Consider the following 19224-nt stretch of genomic DNA (forward strand, 5'->3'; position numbering starts at 1 on the left):
CCTTGGGAGCACACACACAGACAATGTAACATGAGTGTTCTTATGTTGCAGACTAAGTACCATCTTAGGCGTCCCAACTTGACTATCTGAAAGTGGCAACACTGCCGAAATCGAGTGTGCCTCTTCTTCGCATATACAAACAGTTGGGCAGGTATGATCTTGTCAGGTTAGACATGATGTCATGCACTTAATGGTGATGGGGTAGGGTGAAGATAGCCTCTTTTTTAATGTCACAAATTGACTGGTTCAGTACATTGGAAAGTAAAATTATTTCATTCTATCAATAAGAGCCAGTAAGAAATGCCACATGCTTTTTCCCATATATGAGAGAAGTCATTTTGACGTTCTCCCATTTTATCCACAGAATACGTCGCAATCCCGCCCCTGTGGGGCTTGCTGATTGGGTCAAAAGAAGCAATAATGGGTCCTGAAGAATATGATACACGCAAGACATCATTGAAACCGGTCGACCAGACATACAGATGTCACCTCATTTAGAGTGACACAAGTGGACTTATGCACTTTTAGACAAAAATTGTTTGAATCAATGTTACAGAATCTATGTTTTCTTTTATAGATGTGTCATGTATTCTCGCACAGGAGAATGGTTCATGCACCTGTAAAAAAAGAGCTGAGCATAGAGTGCATGTTGTGCTGAGAATTTGCGCGACACTTATATTCTTTAAAAAATGTTTTAGAAATTACTCCTGGATCAACCAGACACACCTCACAGAGGGCAAATAAATTGTCAGAGTGTTTGACGCTGAGTCCCACGTGACCTGGCTGTTTCATCCAAGGGTGCAGCCTGGAAATGATTTTCCCGTAACTGCTTTGGTTTTAATTGTTTGGGCTAATGACCCATAGCTGTATGAAATTTGTATGTATAAAATCTATTGTGGAAGTTCATTGTGAAAAGGTTTTCCATTGTTTCGACATAGGGCAAGAATAGTCCCCATACATTCCCTGCCGGTAGTCGGCGCATCATCGCTTTTGAGGGTTAGAAACATCATGCAGGGTTAGTATAGTGTACTCCCTATAGGGAAAGAGTTAGGGTTGCATTAACTGCACAATATAATAAATAGCTCCGGTGAAGCTTTTGTTCCTTACTCTGTTTTGTGTGTTACAGTGTTTCTCTGATAACAGAAAGGACACATACCCGCTGTTTGCGGTAATGTGTATTTGAGTAAAATCCCTGTGTGTTAGTTTTTCAGGACAGAATGGACCATGAGAATGACTAACAATCTGGTGGGAACGAGCTGCAAGATGACTTAAGATAGCGGTCTGCAGTGGACCTGTAATCGCAATTCTGCGTCTAGGCTGGGTCATACCTGTATGAAGCGTAGCAGGACTTCAGAATAAATGTTGAATTAAGGATCCTTAGAGTATTGATTGGCTGTTACCTCCATTCCCTGGATGCTGGCTATTGTTGGGGGGAGAATGTGTAGGTGGTGGGGTGGATGACATCACCCTAATTGGGGTGCAGAGGGCGGGAGAGGGAGGGACAAGTTGGGATGAAAGTTTCAAAATGTTAACTTGGCATACACAGTACACTGTACTATTTGTAACGATTCCTCAGACTGAGATTTACATGATAGTTACTCAAATTAATGCTTTGCAGAGGAAATGTATTACACTTCGTGTGGGTGATATTAACTTTCTAAGCTGGAATGTCAGGGATCTCAGCAACTCTCTAAATCACGTAAAATGATGGCATGTGTAAATTGACCTAGAACCAACATTGTCTTATTGCAGGAAACCCACGCTAAAGGTAGCATCAATGTTAACTTTGCAAAAAATGGACAGGTACTATACGAACTACTCCACTCAATCCAGGGGGTGACTATTATAATTCACGCAGCATTGAAATTCAGTTGTGCACCATCATACAGAGCTAGAAGGGAGATATGTGATAATACATTGTGTGTTACAAGGACCCGAAATGGTCCTATTGAACACCTACAGCCCTAACAAAGAGGATCCAGCATTCTATGACAAGATCTCAGAGATACTAACATCATACCTTCTGACTCCGATGTTTTGGGGAGGGGACATGAATACCATATTAAACTTAGAGACGGCTAGGCCGGGGACTGCGTCCAGACCGTTGTCACTAGCAACATGCAGCATATCCTGAATTGTAGAATACTTGGAGATCTGTGATATCTGTAGAAAGCTACATCCACAGGCACACAAATTTACTTATTACTCGACAGTACATGATCTAGCCTCTAGAATAGACTTGATTCTAGTGTCACGATGCATGGGGAGCAAAGTGTGACAGGCGGCTATTCACCCGCGTACCTACTCGGACCATTCACCCATTCAGCTGCAATTGAGCCTAGGTGAGTCTCTGCGTGAAAGGTTCTCGTGGAGATTTAAGGCTGCAGCGTTACAAAACGTTGTCTTCCGGGCAAGCATTCCGTAACCGATTAATATGTATTTCTCTATTACCAACGATGGTGGGGTATCCATTGGCACGGTCTGGCAAGCCATTAAGGTATATATATGAGGAATAGCTATTTCTGAGGAAGCGGGTGTACTTAAATCAATACATAGAGACATGCGACCTGTGAAGGCAAGCTGAAAGCTCTATAAACAGAATACGCAAAGAATCCATCCCCGTCCTTATTCACGGAAATGAAAGGACTGATGGACCAGTTTAGAGAGCAGGTGGATAGGGAGAATAAATACTTTGTGAAGCCAAGGACAACTAGGGAATATGGAGAGGAGTAAAGACCTGAGCAAGGACTGGCAGAGAGAGACAGCATTAACACCCCGTTCACAGTGGAGGAGATCTTAAAAGCAATAAATGAGCTCCCGGGAAACAAAGCGCTGGGGTCAGATGGACTAGGCGCAGAATTCGACAAGGAATATGCTGATGCCGTGGCCGTGTACCTGCTTAAGGTATGGGAGAACTAATTCCTGCTTAATCATAATCAGTTACCTCCCACTATAATGGTGCTGAACAAACCTTGGAAGGCTAGCAAGGATTGCGGTACCTTCAGACCCCTATCCCTTATAAATGTAGACACCAAAATATACGATAAAATCATTGCAGATTGACTTTTACCACTTATGCCTTATGTGAGTCATCGGGATCAGGCAGGATCTGTACCGGGTAGATCCACAACACTTAATATATGACGGGTATTTAATGTGCTGGACGGATTGCACCTGTGGTCCCTGTGGTCACACGTCGCACAAAAGGCCTTTGGTAGGTGTCGTGGAACTTTTTATACGCAATGTTATCCAGATGTGGAATTGGAGAGCAGCTGGTTAGCTATATGAAGATTTTATATGCAAACCCGGTGGCCAGGGTTCTAGTTAATGCTATGCTGTCGGACCTTTTTAGCTTGGGAACACAGAGCCGCCAAGGATGCCCCCTTTGCTCTATCCTTTTTCCAATTTCAATAGAACCTATGGCAGACCTAATCAGGGCACTACACAGAAACCGAGGAATCCGGATTACTGACCCTGCGGAAATCATATCATGATGTGCAGACAACGTATTATTATATAATAGAGATCCTAAATTTAGACCTTATTATGGATGACAAAGTTCAGTTTGGCGATTTCTCTGGCTTTAAAATAAGCTACACCAAATCCTAGATGTTTCCCTTGACCACAAACACAGTGGAACCCCAAGGAAACTACCCCTTGAAATGGTCACCAGATTAAATTAAACATCTGAGTGTTAAAGTATTTGGGAAACAGTATACACATATAATTACATTGCGCAATAACACCAGTTAGCAAGGAAGTTAAACATATACCCTTAGCGGTTGGTGGCAGCCTAGCTAGAGATGTCAATCCGACTTCCCAGCGGTCCTAGTGTCCTGTGTCCGCGTTTATGCAGCAAAATCAATGCCACTAGAACTCAATAGGAACCCCACACACCCCTCAGGATAAGATGTTTCAATAGGTTACTTGACCGCTATGAAGTAGAATCTACCTACGATTAATTGACAGGAAAACAAAAACCTGTCAAAGTCCCAACCTAGGCTGAAATTTGTCCCTCAAGATGGTCGCTAGGACCAAAATGCACTGGACACACTAAGAAAGCCTATGCCTCTGTGAAATAAATACTTCTGACTTTTTGTGCACTGATGCTTTTGTGTAAAGGAACATATTTTTGCTAAAACAATGACCTAAACGGAATGCATAAATACAAACTTGTAGTGATAAATTCACACAGATCCTTCCAGGCGTTTGGGTCATTCAACCCAGACAAAATTCTGAGATATATTTTGCACTCCACTGTGCAGGTGGAGCTTTTATCTCTGGCAGCAGGACCAAATAACGATTTAGAAAACTTGCACAGTAGAAGACATAGACGTAGACTGTGACGCAGCGGTGCCCACTCGAACATCTAATCGTACTAAGATGTCAAACCTGCTCGTACTGCTCTACATATATGTTAATTGTTTTTTGACAAGATCCATGGCTTGATGCCACAGTTCCTATGGCACTCAGAATGGAAGGAAATGGCACATACGTACCACAGAGTGGGGTTGGCGGGAACACACTCTGAATTATACTCCGTGGCGATGCAAGTGCAGTTTGCTGCTTACTGGTTTGGGACGGAAGTAGTCCCACCACATGTCACACTTGAGCGGGCCGGGGCCGAATTGAGAACGTTGTTGATGGGAGGGAAATATGAAGATGACTGCCTCTATGACCTAGTACAATCGACACACGCTGCATGGTGCAAAATATTCAAGGTAATAGCGGGGGAGACCCTGTATTACAAAGCAGCCCGCTGTGGAAGTTCCTCAAATTACTACCCACCTAGGACAGGGAGATCAGACAGCACTGGGAGAGAATGGTGCATGTGATTTTACCAAAAAAATACCAACAACTTTTTTTTATCTACGCATGGTTACCAAAAAAAGAATGATGATTATTATTTTTTTTTATTTGGCCCCCACTCCCAAGTCCCCTGTTTCCCTTTGTTTATAATCCCTCCCCACCTGTTTTAACCCCTTACCCCACCCCCATATATATTTTAAAGAATTCAGTATTTTATTCGGCAAAATTGTTTAAATGATATTTGTTATTTTTAATTTGGTAAAATCACTGCCTACTGGAGTGAATGGGATACTCCACCATCAGGAATCTTTTCTAAGAAGGGCAATTCTTGATGTTGCAGACATGGAAGAGGGAACACAAAGGTACTGCTGTAGAAATATTGCAATTTTACAGGTTAAGGGCTGCAGTAGGGAAAACATTGGAATGTTCCCAGTAGAACCTCCCCCGTCACCCCAGACCATGCATGTGTAATGTATATATCAAACGCATAAAATGCTGACAAATTGTGGCCACTTTGTACAAAATTATAGTAGATGGGCCCCCAGAAGAAACTCATAGTGCAAGGGGGAAATGGGAGGCACACATGGGAGTAGAAATCAATGATGGTCTGTGGCATAAAATGTGTGCCGTCACTAAGGAGGTGTCCATGAATACACGATTTAAACTTGCACCATTTAAAATACTTCACAACCTCCATTAAACACCTGTGAGACTTAAGAAGATCTACGTAGAACAGAAAGATACTTGCCTACCCCTGCTGCGTGGAAAAGGGGGCAGATTATATGCATATGCCCCGGAACTGCCTTAGGTTTCAGGTCTTCTGGGATTCGGTATGTGCTACTCTGTGGGATGTATTCACCCACTCCGCTATCTTATGCGGCATCACTCTGATAGTCATGGTGCAAGAAACGGCAACAATGGCGGCAAAACTCTTGTGAGCGCCAAAAACCTCCAAAACCGCCTGTTTAAACACACAAAAAGATGGATGCACAACCTGCCACCCATGGTGCATATGTGTTGGGATAGAGCACACACTGCAGAAAATGTGCCAGTGGGCTCCATGACCAGCAAACAGAGTGCAGAGAGAGAAGCAGCGCTTTGCAAATGAAACTCCAAAATGTGCCTATAAATGACATTTGCTTTGTTGCTAAAAACTCCAAAATGCCTATACACAACACTTCTCAACATTCAAAATCATGCTTGGGGTTAAAATTCATGTAATCTAATGAAGCATGGCAAATATACAAAGTCCTAAAGTGTAAAGAGCATAACATTTCCTCAGACAAACTGGATTGTCTGTAAACTGACAGCTCCTGTCAAAATCTGTGTGCAGTACACTGGGCTACCTGTGAATGACAGCTCAGTCAGATGCGCTCCTGATGAAACTTCAAAGTATCTAAACTAAAAGTCTGCCGGATTAGCAAACATAAAAGGATTGTTGCTAAAAGGAATACAGATCTCAGTTGTGTTTTTGATCCCATAGAGTTAAAGCTAAGAGTAATCTATTCATGTCATTTGATGCAACAAGTTTGGTTTCTGCTGGACTATAAGAAATTAAGAATAAATTAGCCTGGCTGAGCTGCAAGAAGTAGAAAAATAGGTTTCTCCCAAGGGGAGGGAAATCCTCTCAGCAGAAACTCACTGGTAGATGATAATTGTGGATTAGGCCAGACGTTTGTCTACAGAAAGAGAATGAATAGATTAGGAAACGGACGTGTTAAAGGGTCGTAAACTGCTCCTGGAAGGAATTCCCCAAAGGCGGGGTCTGCTCCTGGACTCCAGGGTGAGACAAAAAGGCGGACCATTTGCTCTTAAGAATAAACAATGAACAATTTTGAGAGACTCATAACTTGTTATCCAAAGTGATGAAAAATATAAGACAGATCTGCTAGTCTAATTTTTGGCTGCTCGTTTCAAGAGGCGGTAGAACTGCGTAACACATTCTGGACAGGAATGGCAATATATGTGCTTTTATGTGAACTGTATTAATGTTAAAATTGTAAAAAGTTACACACACATCCGTATGGTAAACCCACAGATTTGTGGACATTTCCTGAATGTTTGGAAATTGTGTTCATGGTGAAAAGGACAAAATTCTGTAGAAAGGTGAAACAAGATCCCACGACTGCGGGATTTTGATGAACAGATGCTACATCAAATATGGAATCTTTGCGTGTGGTTTGTGTGGAGGTGACCAATGTAGAAATATGTATATAGGATAAAATCCGATTTTGACACTAGTAGCTGAGGGGAGGTTTCTAAGCACTAAAGCCAAACCATAAATGTGACATCATCCGGCCTTGATCCAATCACTCAGATGCAAGGCGGAAATGAGGCCCTGCTCCAATCCCAGTTCACAGGGGCAAGCTTAGTTAAGCCGGCCCATACACCCATTTTGTGATGTCATTTGAAAGGATAAATAGAGACAGCTGACAACACATAGGAACTCACTGATTCACTCACTTTCCTGATTCCGGCGAAGCATTTTGTTCCAGCATTCTACATCCAGCTTTACCATCCTTCCAGATGCAGATGCCCAGAACCTTGCCAAGCAGTAGAGAACTATTGATTTCCAGCAAGGCCTAAATCCTCAAACTTATTCTCACAACCAAGTGGAGCTCTGTGGTGTGGGAAAGCCTTCTGAACTAGTATCCTGAAACTATCTGGCGTGCCACCACAAGGCTTGTGTGAAGAACTCGCTAACCAGCTGATTTGAAATACCCAGAAACAAGAAGGGCAGATCCTGTGCAAATCCGGTGACCGGCCTCGCTGATCCAGTCCCGCGCCTGATGTGCTGTCCTTTCCTTGATCGACCCGATCCAATGACCAGAACCATTACAAAAAAATGTAAGTATTAATGGAAAGAACAGTGACCCATAATATATCTGCATTGTATGATCCCAACTATTTTTGCGCTGACTTTTCTCTCATCTGTGTTACTAAACCATGACTTCTTATTGATTTGATTAAGAAAAGTAATTCCCAAACCACACGGAAACTAGAGTATCAAACATGAATAGTTATGAGCGGCCATGAATAACTGATTCCTGTGTGGCACTCTCTTTTTTGTAGTCCTTATTATAGTATAAGAAAACCTATGTCATTTTTAAACCCGAATTTCTGTTTTCCATTCTCGCGCCTATTTTGCTAAAACGTCGCTTACTAAAACCTCTATAACTCCCTCAGTTTTTATGATAGAAGCGAAATTTCAACCCCCAGTTGTACCCTACTTCCTTAGCTATCCACAGAACCCAAAACAGTGCAAAACTTTGCGATTGTCCCTTTTATAGCAAAAATCGCACAAAGAAAAGTTTGCCGCGATTTGACATTCTGAAAATGTTTACACGTGTGAATTAGCTTTAAATTATTTCCCACTTGGACTTTGAGATTTCAAAGGTTTTCTTCTGACTAAATCATTGCTTGTGATTGTTTGCATCTGTTCAAAGCGGCTCCCATAGAAATGTATCATAATTTAAGCATTTTTGACCACATTTGGTGTTTTTGCTTAGTCAATTCCAAAGCCATAGTTGAAACGTCAATTCTGTTTTTCTCTTGTGTTTAAAGGGGGAAGGTGGGAGTGATATACTGTCTGATCTGTGTTATTCCTGAATACCTGCTCTTTCCTCACATCTATTTAAATTGCCTATTGGTGGGTTGAGGGGTGTTGCAGGGGGAACCCCTAACCATAGGGCTATCTGTTCCAAACCAACCCAAAAGTTTTCTTTTCTGTGCTGCAACTGTTTTTGTGCTCATTATTTGATTCCTAGTGCATTAAAGATATTATTCAGTGTTCTGTCACCCCATTGCTGATTGTTGTTACATATTAAAATATATTGTGATTAAATTCTAAATACATAAATAAATATTTACCTTTGCAAACTAGCCTGATTCCTGGTTCAGTGTGACTGGGGGCGGTGGGGGGGTCTCAGGAGAAGGGTGTGATATGATTGGTATATCGTTCAGAATAGTGAACTTATAGATAAATATAAATAAGGGTTTCATTTGCGCACTACATGCTGGGCGTGACTTGGGTGTGTGCCAGATTGAAATCACTTACAACTCTAACTGACATAATTGATAAACCAATGGAAAGGATGCCCATGGGATGTCTATTTGGGGAATAGCGTGATGTAGCTGAAAAATGTCAGAGGAGGTTTTTGAATTTGGCATGTATATTAACTAAGGGGTGTATACTAAAGAAGTGGAAGGCTCAACGATCCACCTAGAAAAGAAGAGTGGATGAAAGAACTAATGTGGGCTAATGATTGCAAGGAACTCTTAATTACAATGATGCCAATGTCATCCAAGCCAAGGGACATCTGGGCTGACATTCGTATTTACTTGTCGAGAGCATTGTAAACCGCTACTTGTCAATTGTTGAATATGATCACCACATTGAACACAGTAATGTAAAACGTGGAAAAGTATACCATTGTATATAATGATCTATTGTGTATGTCAAGTTTTAAATGAGGAGTTTTAAAAAATCTGAAATTAAAATTAAAAAATCAGTTATCTGGAATTATATCTTGACTCTTTATCTATGACTGAACAACCTAATAAAGTTGTCAGCTCTACTATTACCTTACAATGTTTAGGCAAATCGGATCGGAACCCCCATTTCAAAAATAAAATTAAAAAAAAACATTTGAAAAAAAGATTTCAGCAATTTTGTGTCGACAAAATGGCATTTCAAAAATACGGCATTCGAAAATGTCACTTTAAACCTTCTCAGCCATCAATGCTTGGAATATACTTCCTATGGAACTTTGCAGAATTGATCAGCTTCCATGCTTTAGTGGCAACTTCAAATCCAACAGTTTTAATTGCTACTTTCTTTGGTTTATCTCTACATTAATTAGCGCTTCGATACCATGTTGGTTGTAGTCGCTTTACAAATGCTGAAGACTAGATAAGGAAGAGATTCTATCCTGAATAAAAGGTGATTGGAAATTCACAACAGCTACTGAATTATCTGATATTACTTATAAGCCAAAGCAGACAGTGTCCTTTTAGTTTATCTTAATTCCTTTTGTTTTTTTGGAGACTGCTTCCTTTGAAATGTTGGTCTACCTGCTAACCCCACTGAGCAACCCGATTCTCAGTGGATGGTTATGATAGTTTTCTACAGTGCCTTGCAAAATTAGCATCTCATGAGGATTGCAGATGCAATCCAGACGAAGATAGACACAAATACATCAGGCCCTTTTGGAGGTCTGTTATTAGCTTATTAGCTCTCAAAGAGCCAGATGTGAAGCTTTAGGTTATCAAAAATGGGTGATGGAACTAGCTTTGACTGCTACCTTTTGATCTTCAGAATTCGTTTTGGAGTCCTTCTGGACAGGTCAAATGTGTATTCTTTGCTGCAAAGCAGTCCTGAACATCCATCAAGCCCATAGCTGAAGATATGTGGAAATTGACTGTAGAGAAGAGATGTGAATGGATTAATCTTTAAAGAACTCCTTGCAGATTGAAGGGTGCAGGCTACTGTTCTGGTTGTCCTTTATGCATTTGCGGCAGGATTTCAACCTGTAATTCCAATAATGGTTCTGTGCATAGCTTTTCACCACTTGTACACTTCTATGGAAAGTTGTGTGAGACTCGTACAATTTGGGAACTTCTTTATTGCTGCTATTTCGTGCTTCTCCGTCAACGATGTAAGTCATTGTGAGGTGGTTAGGGTTCAGACATTTGAAGCCTTTCCTAAAGGCTAATTTTTCAGACCAACTCAACAATGGGCAAACACTTTAGAAATGATCCAAAATTGATGCTTCACGCATTCACTCATATGGCTGTTTTTCGACGTTGCATTGAGAAATTGGAACCTTTTGAAAGGAAGGGATACGTTTCCAATGTATTTCTTGAATCTTGTGTGTTGTGCTGCTCATAAAACCCATCCAAATACAACCAAATTCAAGGCTGTTTTCACAAGATAGAGGATGAAAAATAGATCTGCCAGGAGGTTGATCGCCACTCGGCCTGATCAGTTAGTTTGGTTGTGTCCTGTGACGTAATGAAATGTCTTTGTGGTAAATTATCCCCTCACCCTCTCCATTAAAAATGTTTACTGAAAGGACTCATTTGAGCAACTCTTCCATCTATATAATACCAGGTGAACTATGATGCTGTTTCCCATCCTAGTCTATATACAGTTTTGCTGCAGTGCTGCTGGTGCCTCAGAAATCACTAATGGTGATTGCCTTTGAACATTTTAGCCTGGATTAAAAGGGTTCCCTTGGGTGACCTTGGTTGTGTTAGAGGTTGATGCTGACTGACCATGTGCTTCTACTGTTTTAGGAGTGGGATTGACTGTTTCTGTTGCGAACACTCACTTTATGCTTTGCAATGGGATCTGGAATGGAAAAACCTGGTGAGATCCAGGAGTGGTGAGTCCTCAAGATCAGCAAAGTGAATGTTTCTTTCCTCCTAAACCTTGAAGTAAATGATTACACCACAGTTTTTAATTCAATAGATTTCTTTTTCAAGCTTGTCAGCCTCGTTACATAAACGAATGCCAAGCATTGCAAAACACATGTGATTGTTGAACAACTTCGGGGAATGTCTATCTTGACATTTCACACATTTAATTGTGGATGACCTAAGACTTTCATTGATATACCGCTTTGCATCATTTAGGTAAAACCGGAGTGATTTTCAGTATAGCTTTACATGACAATAGCATTGTTTTTACCGGCAAAACCTCATTCTGAATTTCGTCTTGTGTGAAGCCTCCTGATATTTTTTCTTTTTTTCTGTTTTCAGCTGTGGTTCTGTAGAATGCTTGATCCTGCTATTAAAGAGGGGAGCAAATCCAAATTATCAAGATATCTCTGGGTGCACACCCCTCCATCTGGCAGCTAGAAATGGGTAAGAAAAAGCCTTAAAGATGCGAACAGCAGCAGAGAATGTGTTAATCAGAATGACGCATTTTATTTCTTAGCCAATTTAAAACATTCTAGGCAACTGTACTTCTATCTGTGCGTGAATATACACACATATGGCTCTAGGGTAAAATATGTTGCCACCCTTGCTCAGCGTATGTAATAGCTGCCACCATAAAGTGATGCTGCTATGAAGGTGGAGTGGACATCCTGTGACCTGATCCCCAAAATTGTGACGTTCCACTGTAATAATGACAATTCTGTGTAGATTTCTGATCATACAACACATCTCCCATATGCGTCACAAGAAATGCTGTGTGTATACCTTCTAGTTTGGAGGATATGCAGTCAGCGCTTTAAAAGCATGGAATGCGACCACTGCTGCTCTTGGTTCCCTAATGTTGAGGTTTCATCATAAGCAGGTGATCAGCTTGTCCTGTGCACAAGTCTTTCATACAGTTATCCAGTTTGTTTTTCCTATTGGTTCTGAAATTGGCACACTGCCTTGAATTGTGCTATTTTCTTGTGAAGTTGCTGCCGTTTCCGAATAATGCTATGGCTCTGGTTAGCCAAAGGTGATTTAGTGAATGCTGATCATTGGAGCATGACTTGAAGTATGACGCTATTCTTGGATCTCTCTCAAACTGAACATAACAGCGGGCAGACATAATAAGATTACCATGAAAGCTTGTAGAATGCATTTGCTTCATCACCAGTGGGGAATTTAATTTAACATCTACAGCGTTTAATTATTCTGAATTTTATTAGACGTTCATGTATAAAGCAAGTTAGTAACAGAGGAGTGGCTGAAACTTGAAAAGATTTCCTGTTCTACAGCAACTGACAGCTTCTCCAGAGCGTGGTCTTTTCTGGCTTAAAAACCACAATGGGCCAGTGATGTGCTCTGACATGGTGGTGATCTGCAATGTGAAATGTGTATTGCTGTGTGTACCCATTCTCCTATGCTTTTTGTATCTAAAACCAGCACTTTAACTATTGAAGTGAAATGGAAAAGGTTTCCAAAAGAGAATATCAATCTCCCTAGGATCCACAACTTGAAAGTTGACTGTTCTTTCAAGGTTTCCCTAACCACGTGACCAGGGTGTGCGAATGGATTCCCCTGCATGTAGTCCTGTCCTTTGAATACTTTGAAGGGAACGGAGCCAGGTCAATACTTTCTTTATCAGTTTATTTGACCACATGGTTTTCTGCAAGACACACTTGGAGGGTACTCAAGGGTACATGCTGGTGGACAACGTCTACCAACTTTTTTCAGAGGGTGGGCGTCCCCACCGAGGATGTTTTTGAGGCATTCAAAAACATACATTTACTGCAGTGAATTGAACTACTGGTTGAGGGTTAACTGTTCTGTGGTCGGGATATTTTAACACAGATCTTAGGTTTAAAGCTGCGCACCTTTAATTCTTAGACAGCAACGTTATGTTATGCTGATGGGAGATCTGTTCCCTTGCCTTATTGAAGGGAAATGCTTATTTGTCTTGTCTCTCATTCTTTAATTTGTGAAAGACCAATTGACAGAAATTTGCAGATTGTAACTTACAATATGTTCACTTACTGTGACGCCACTTTCCATTCCATATGGCAGAGCCGCCTAAACTTTTTTCAGGCCTGGTGGTGCCCTGATTTCGTGACAGATTGATAAAAGGTTCAGTTTATGATTTGGAACCTGGCATTGTCTTGAGCTGTACCTTTTTGTTCTCAGCCACCAATTCTGTTTTAGATAATTATAAGAACTTCATTGCATGTTTTCACTAGATCGACCTGATAATGAGTCATCTGGTGCAGAACGCTTGTTTGGTGCACAAATAACTAGTAGAGATGCATGTCCTTTCCTATGTCACTAGGCCCAGGAAGGAGTGGCCCGCTTTCAGTCTTTTCAAACACTAGAAAGCTTAAACCTGTAGCTTATCAATTGCAAGAAAAAAGGAAAGAAAGATAGAAGGGGAGGAATTTGAAATTTATTTACCCCAGTATTTTATTTATTGGTTATTTTATATGGCGCTTATACAATATAAGTCTTTCAAAGCGCCACACGGCAAAGGGAAGGGAGCAAATTGTGGAAAAGATAATGAATATATAATTAAACAAACAGCGGTCCTATTAGGCCATGAGACATTTGCAGCATGCAAGAGCAGAGAAAGAGAAGGGCTGGTGGGTAGGGGTGTAAGTGCTAAAAGGGTGCACAGGGGGAGGGAGAGTGCCAGAGGTGCCTGTTGGGGAGGCAACGGGTAAGTGCATGGGCAGAGACATCACAAGCCAGCAAGGGAGGTCTAGCGCCCATCAGTTAAGTGAAGGGCTGAGACAAAACCACCCACTGGCCGGTGTGGGCGCAGAGAGCAGGGGTGGGCATGGATGCTGGTGGCGATTGGGCAGATGGCCAGGACCTTAATGGACTCTTGAGGGACCAGGGCACCAATCTCGGCGGCTGTGGGGATTGTTACCATGGGAGGGAGGAGGAGGAGGAGGAGGAGGAGGAGGAGGAGGAGGAGGAGGAGAAAAGGGTCTTGAGTTGTTTGCAGAACTTGAGATGGTCTGGTTCAAGACAGAGAGAAAGAGAGAGAGAGGGAGACTGTACCAGAGGAGGGAGCCAGCCGAAGAGAGGGGTCTGCCCCTAGCATTCTGCTTGGAGAAGCGTTTGACCAGCAGAGAGTTGGAGCAAGAAAATCGAAGGGCTCTGGAGGGAGAGTATTTAGTGAGAGAGAGTTGCATGTAGCGTTGTCCCAGGACCCACACAGCCTTATGGATGATGCAAAGTGTCTTGAATTCGATCCTTGTAGTGACCACAAGCCAGTGGAGACATTTTAGAGCTGGAGAGATATGGTCCCTGGGCTTGAGGCCAAGGATAAGTCTTGCAGCCCTATTTTCTGGATCAGTTGAGGAGGGGAGCTCGAAGAAGAGTTGTGCGTCGTTTGTGTAGCACTGGAAATGAGGAGAGAAGGTGGAGATCAGGTGAGCAAGTGGTGCAAAGTAGATATTGAAATGTCAGGACGAGAGGGTAGAGCCCTGGGAAACACTGCAAGCAGTGAAAGTGGTGGTGGAGGAGAAGGAGCCCAGTAGCACCTGGGAGGGGTGGTCAGTTGGGAAGGTGGTCAACTAATCTAGTGCCTGGTCTGAGATACCAAGGATATCCTGGAGCCGCTTTGAGGATAGAGTGGTTGCCCGCATCAAAGTTGGAAGAGAGGTTGAGGAGAATGGGAACAGTGGGAGAGTTAGAGTCAAGATTTGCGAGCAGCTCTTCACGGGTGTTCAGGAGAGCAGTTTCCGTGCCTTTTGGATGCTCAGAATCTAGATTGATGGTAATGTAAACAACCAACAAGATCAATGTGTTGGGTCAATTGGGGGAACACCAAGTTCTCCAGGAGTTTCCAAAGGAAGAGTGCAATAGAGAAAGGGCGATAGTTGCACACTACAGATAACCATCCATTGTCCAAGGCTGACGCTAAAGGGGTAGGATCTCATAGGTCAGAACTGAGTGAAGAAGGCAGGGGACACCCGGTAGGATTTGATGCGAAGATCGCGGCTGCTCCTAAGCTTATGACTGGAAAAAAGATAATCCTGAATTCTGTTGTACCCAATAAACATAACTTGAACTTTGGCGTTGTGGTAAAACAGCCACAATAAAGCCACAATAATTTTCTGTGTGATCCAATAGTCTCATAAACAAGTCCTTGGAGAATATAAAATTCCTCAACACAGAATCAGAATAACCTTTAGATTAAGGTTTGTCAACATCCTGGATCTTATCTCTAGCCTACCCCCTCATCCCCAAAGGCTTTTTTTGCAATGCTTCTGACCCATGGTCTCTCATTTTGCCTGGTGGCTTTTACTTTCTCATTGGACTGGCCAGTGGCTCTCATTCCTTGCAGGATCAAAACTGATCATATGCCAAGGTTAGGTGATGTTGACTGACCCTTTAAATGAAGACGATATTAAATGATAAAGTCCACTGGTAAGGCATGATCTCCTTGTGCAGATGTTCTGTCAAATAGTGTAGGCCTTGTCGTTTGGTGAGAATAAGAGGGCAAACGTCTTGGAAGATGAGGCATGAGTGTCCAATCAAAGTATCTTTCTCCAACACTAAAATCGTGAAGGTGTACCAAGATGTTTCGGGGACCCCAACTAGCAGTGTTTGCGTAGGGATCCAACCCTGGACCCGGTCTAACTTTACTTTCTGCAGAGGATCACTCTGTAAGCTTGCTTCAAACAAACCGTACACAAAAGTCTCAAGATTATTCTTCGGATACCTCTGCCACATCATGTATTCTTCTATTGTCCCTTTTTAATCCTATTTTTTTTAGGCCAGCAAACTCATTATATGGTCTCTCCCGGTCCTCCAAGAATCATTCTCATCAGTGTAGATTGTCTGTGCCCACTATCTCTCTCCCCTCCTTTATTCTCTCCTACTTATTCCTCTCTCTTAGCTCTTCTCTGATGCTCTCCCTCTCTCTTTCGTCTTTCTTTTTTCTATCCTCACTCCTTCTTTCTCCTCCCTCCACTTTACTCCTCCCTCCCCTTATCTCCTCCTCTCTCTCCCTCTAGCTCTTTTTTGTCTCCCTCTTTTCTCCCCCTCTCCCTCTATTTCTTCTCTCCTCCCTCCCTTTCTTCTCTCCTTCTCCCCCTCTTTCTTTTCTCTCTCTCTCTCTCTCTCTCTCTCTCTCTCTCTCTCTCCTTCTCTTCTCCCCTCGCTCTACCTCTCTCATGGTTTCGATAAATTCTGCTTTCAGAGTGAAGTACCTGAACAAGACTCCGAAGAGAAGTTTTGAGGCAATATTTTAACATTTAAAATCTTTTAGTTTTTTAAAACGAGCACAGAGGGATGCAATTCTGTACAAAAGACCACTGCTTTCAAAACTCGAAACCTTTCAATCAGTTTTTCAATGCCTTTCTCTATCAATGATCTTTCAAATCATTTTAATGATCAGGGGATATATCATAGTTGCTCCGAAAAGAATGAAGCGAGCTTAGCATGCCTAGTTGTGCAAATAAAGAACATAACACAATTCCAAACTATGGTTCACACGCCTAACATTTGCCTATGAACGGTCAAGCAGTGCAGAAATTAGTTGGAGTGTGTGTTGTGAGGACCAACTACTCATACTTTTTGAGAAGTGAGAGAAACCTGCGAGTCATGCTAAGGATCATATTCTAGTGAAACCATTTTCAGAGAACACGTGGGCAGGCCTTCACACATCTCACAGATTTGACAATTAATACACGTTAAAATCCTGAGCTTTCAAGAAATCAATGGTAAGTGTATAATTTTATGATCCTTTTCCAAAAAGGTGCATTATCATATAGAATGTGCATGCCCACATCTACAGTATTTAATTAATGTAGGCCTTAAAAGGAGAGTTTACCCACCAAAAGCTCTTAAGTAGAGCAGATGACATAAGAGAGGAAACGTGATTCTTTTTAAACGCTCTATGAAAAAGAAGTGAGTAATTGTAAATTGTGATGGACTCCAAGGAGAGATGCACTTAAATGTTTTATTGCTTTAAACTATTGCTACACCAGAAAAATACAACTCGTTACAATTATTTTTTAAATGTAAAAAGGGCAACTGAATGTGCTCCAAGTACTGCTTTTCAAAAGTGTGCAGGCACCCATTTTGCAATGTGTGTGGATTGTGTTTCTTTCAATACCCTTGAGGCAATAATCAAACACAAGCCCACTTTAGCGTGCTAGAGGGAGCTTGTGTTTGTTTACTGCCATCAGGGCAGTGGATTCAAACATGCACACACTGCTGGTATAACTTGCATAGGACTGTGCACTGCTGTGCAGGTTAAAACAACATGGTAAAATGCCCCGTTCAGCGGAATTAAAGTACTTTCATTATGCTAAATAGTGCTGTTTTCCTTGTTGTTATAACTTTCATAGGACTACACAGTCCTATGAAAGTTATAACAGCAGGCAAACATACTCTGTTTAAATCAGTTAAACCGGGCGTGATTGCTGGTGTCCTTTTGAAAGGGACTTGTGTGGTCCAGTGGTTAAAAGTTAGCCCTTGCAGTCACTTGGCCTGGGTTTGAGTCCTGGCCTGTTTACTTGTATGGTGCAGGATTTTTTTTTTTTAAATGACTAAAAAATTGAATCTGGACTTGCAATACATAACATGATTTCAACCTCATCCCTCATTGCTTTATTTCCATTTCTTTATTCCCAGAAGCAAAACAAAAGAGATGATGGCTGGAAGGTTTAGAATACATCTGAACCACTGGCATGCTTGTGGTCTCGTGCAGAAGGGATTCTACAAAGCAGTTCGGTTTGGACTGCCCCTTTTGGGGCGGGGCCAAACCAGATTTGCATATTGTCTTTCCCCTTTGTGTAATGACTTGGCAGGCTAAAGAACAATGCTTTGGAGGGTTGCCCCGAGCTGCGCCAGAGGTTCAGATTAATTATAAACCTTCCATCCATCACCTTTTTTGTTTTGCTTTATTCTCAGACGAGCAGTACATGAGCTGGATTTTCATTTTTTACAATCTATACGTTCTAGATTCGGACATGTTTAATTACAATGTAAAAATAACTGCTAAACTGGGTTAAGGTTCTGTGCTTAGCTATTTTGATGCTTCTCACCGCATGACCTAGAACAAGATTTATTATGCTTCAACCTAGTTCAAAATCCACTGATTTAATACTTTCGGGTGTCAGACTACCTACTTTTCTTTCAGGTGTCTGAATTGATATTGATTACGGTTACATGGTTATACGTTACAATTCAGGCACAGTGGTTGTTAATGGTAAGCCTATGCATGCCCTACCAGTTATTACATGTGTTTTCAGCATTGTTCTACAGGTGTGCATAACAGATGACTGTATAACGCTCAGAGTGATTTTAACATACATGTACATTTTTCTTCAATTGTCCCTACAGTCAGAAAAAATGCATGAGCAAGTTGCTGGAGTACAACGCAGATGTCAATATTTGTAACAACGAGGGACTCACTGCTGTAAGCCATTTTCCAAGTATTTTGGTTTAGCTAAATAGCAATATTGTATAGACTTTGGTTTTGAGATAGAGCTGCACATCTACACAACGTGTTTATCCTCGTCAGAGTTTCAGGTTTTAGCAATGTGACATCATCCTCAGGACATGAGTGAAAGTTGGCCTAACCCCCGCCTTGAAGTAAAGCATGGCTTCTCTTACTAGAGGGCAACAAAACGATCAGTGGTGGGTAAGCAAGGCTATTTTTCTTTATAGCAGTGCTCCATAAATGCCCTGATCTAAGTTTGCGAAATGTTACCTTTTTGTCCCCCTTTTCCATCTCATGAGGGCCACATATTTCTGATTGTATGATTTCACAAGGTAGTGGTTCTCCAAATGCTTTTCACAAGGGCCGACAGTGCCCAGGCTTCAACCCAGACATTCCAAGCCTCTAGAAAAGGGCATAAAATACACAGGCTGCAGTGCGAAGACTTGTAATTATTGAAATGCTATAGTTCGTATCATTGAGTGCAATAAATGGTGCATGGGGAAAATCTGATATTGTGGTCACCCATGATTATTGCTGAC

The 19224-nt window shown here is 41.7% G+C and overlaps 1 protein-coding gene across 3 annotated transcripts in view; it reads left to right on the forward strand.

The window, feature by feature from the left end:
• HACE1 (HECT domain and ankyrin repeat containing E3 ubiquitin protein ligase 1) overlaps positions 1-19224 on the forward strand; it is an 838224-nt gene that overhangs the window by 106879 nt on the left and 712121 nt on the right. For all 3 annotated transcript variants that reach the window (XM_069606519.1, XM_069606520.1, XM_069606521.1), the window contains 2 exons: positions 11572-11676; positions 18586-18661. In XM_069606519.1, coding sequence (XP_069462620.1) covers positions 11572-11676; positions 18586-18661 — 181 coding nt within the window. The remainder of the gene's footprint in view (positions 1-11571; positions 11677-18585; positions 18662-19224) is intronic.

This window comes from Ambystoma mexicanum, chromosome 4p (assembly GCF_040938575.1).
Source record: "Ambystoma mexicanum isolate Mex_15411 chromosome 4p, UKY_AmexF1_1, whole genome shotgun sequence".
NCBI classification, from domain to species: domain Eukaryota; kingdom Metazoa; phylum Chordata; class Amphibia; order Caudata; family Ambystomatidae; genus Ambystoma; species Ambystoma mexicanum.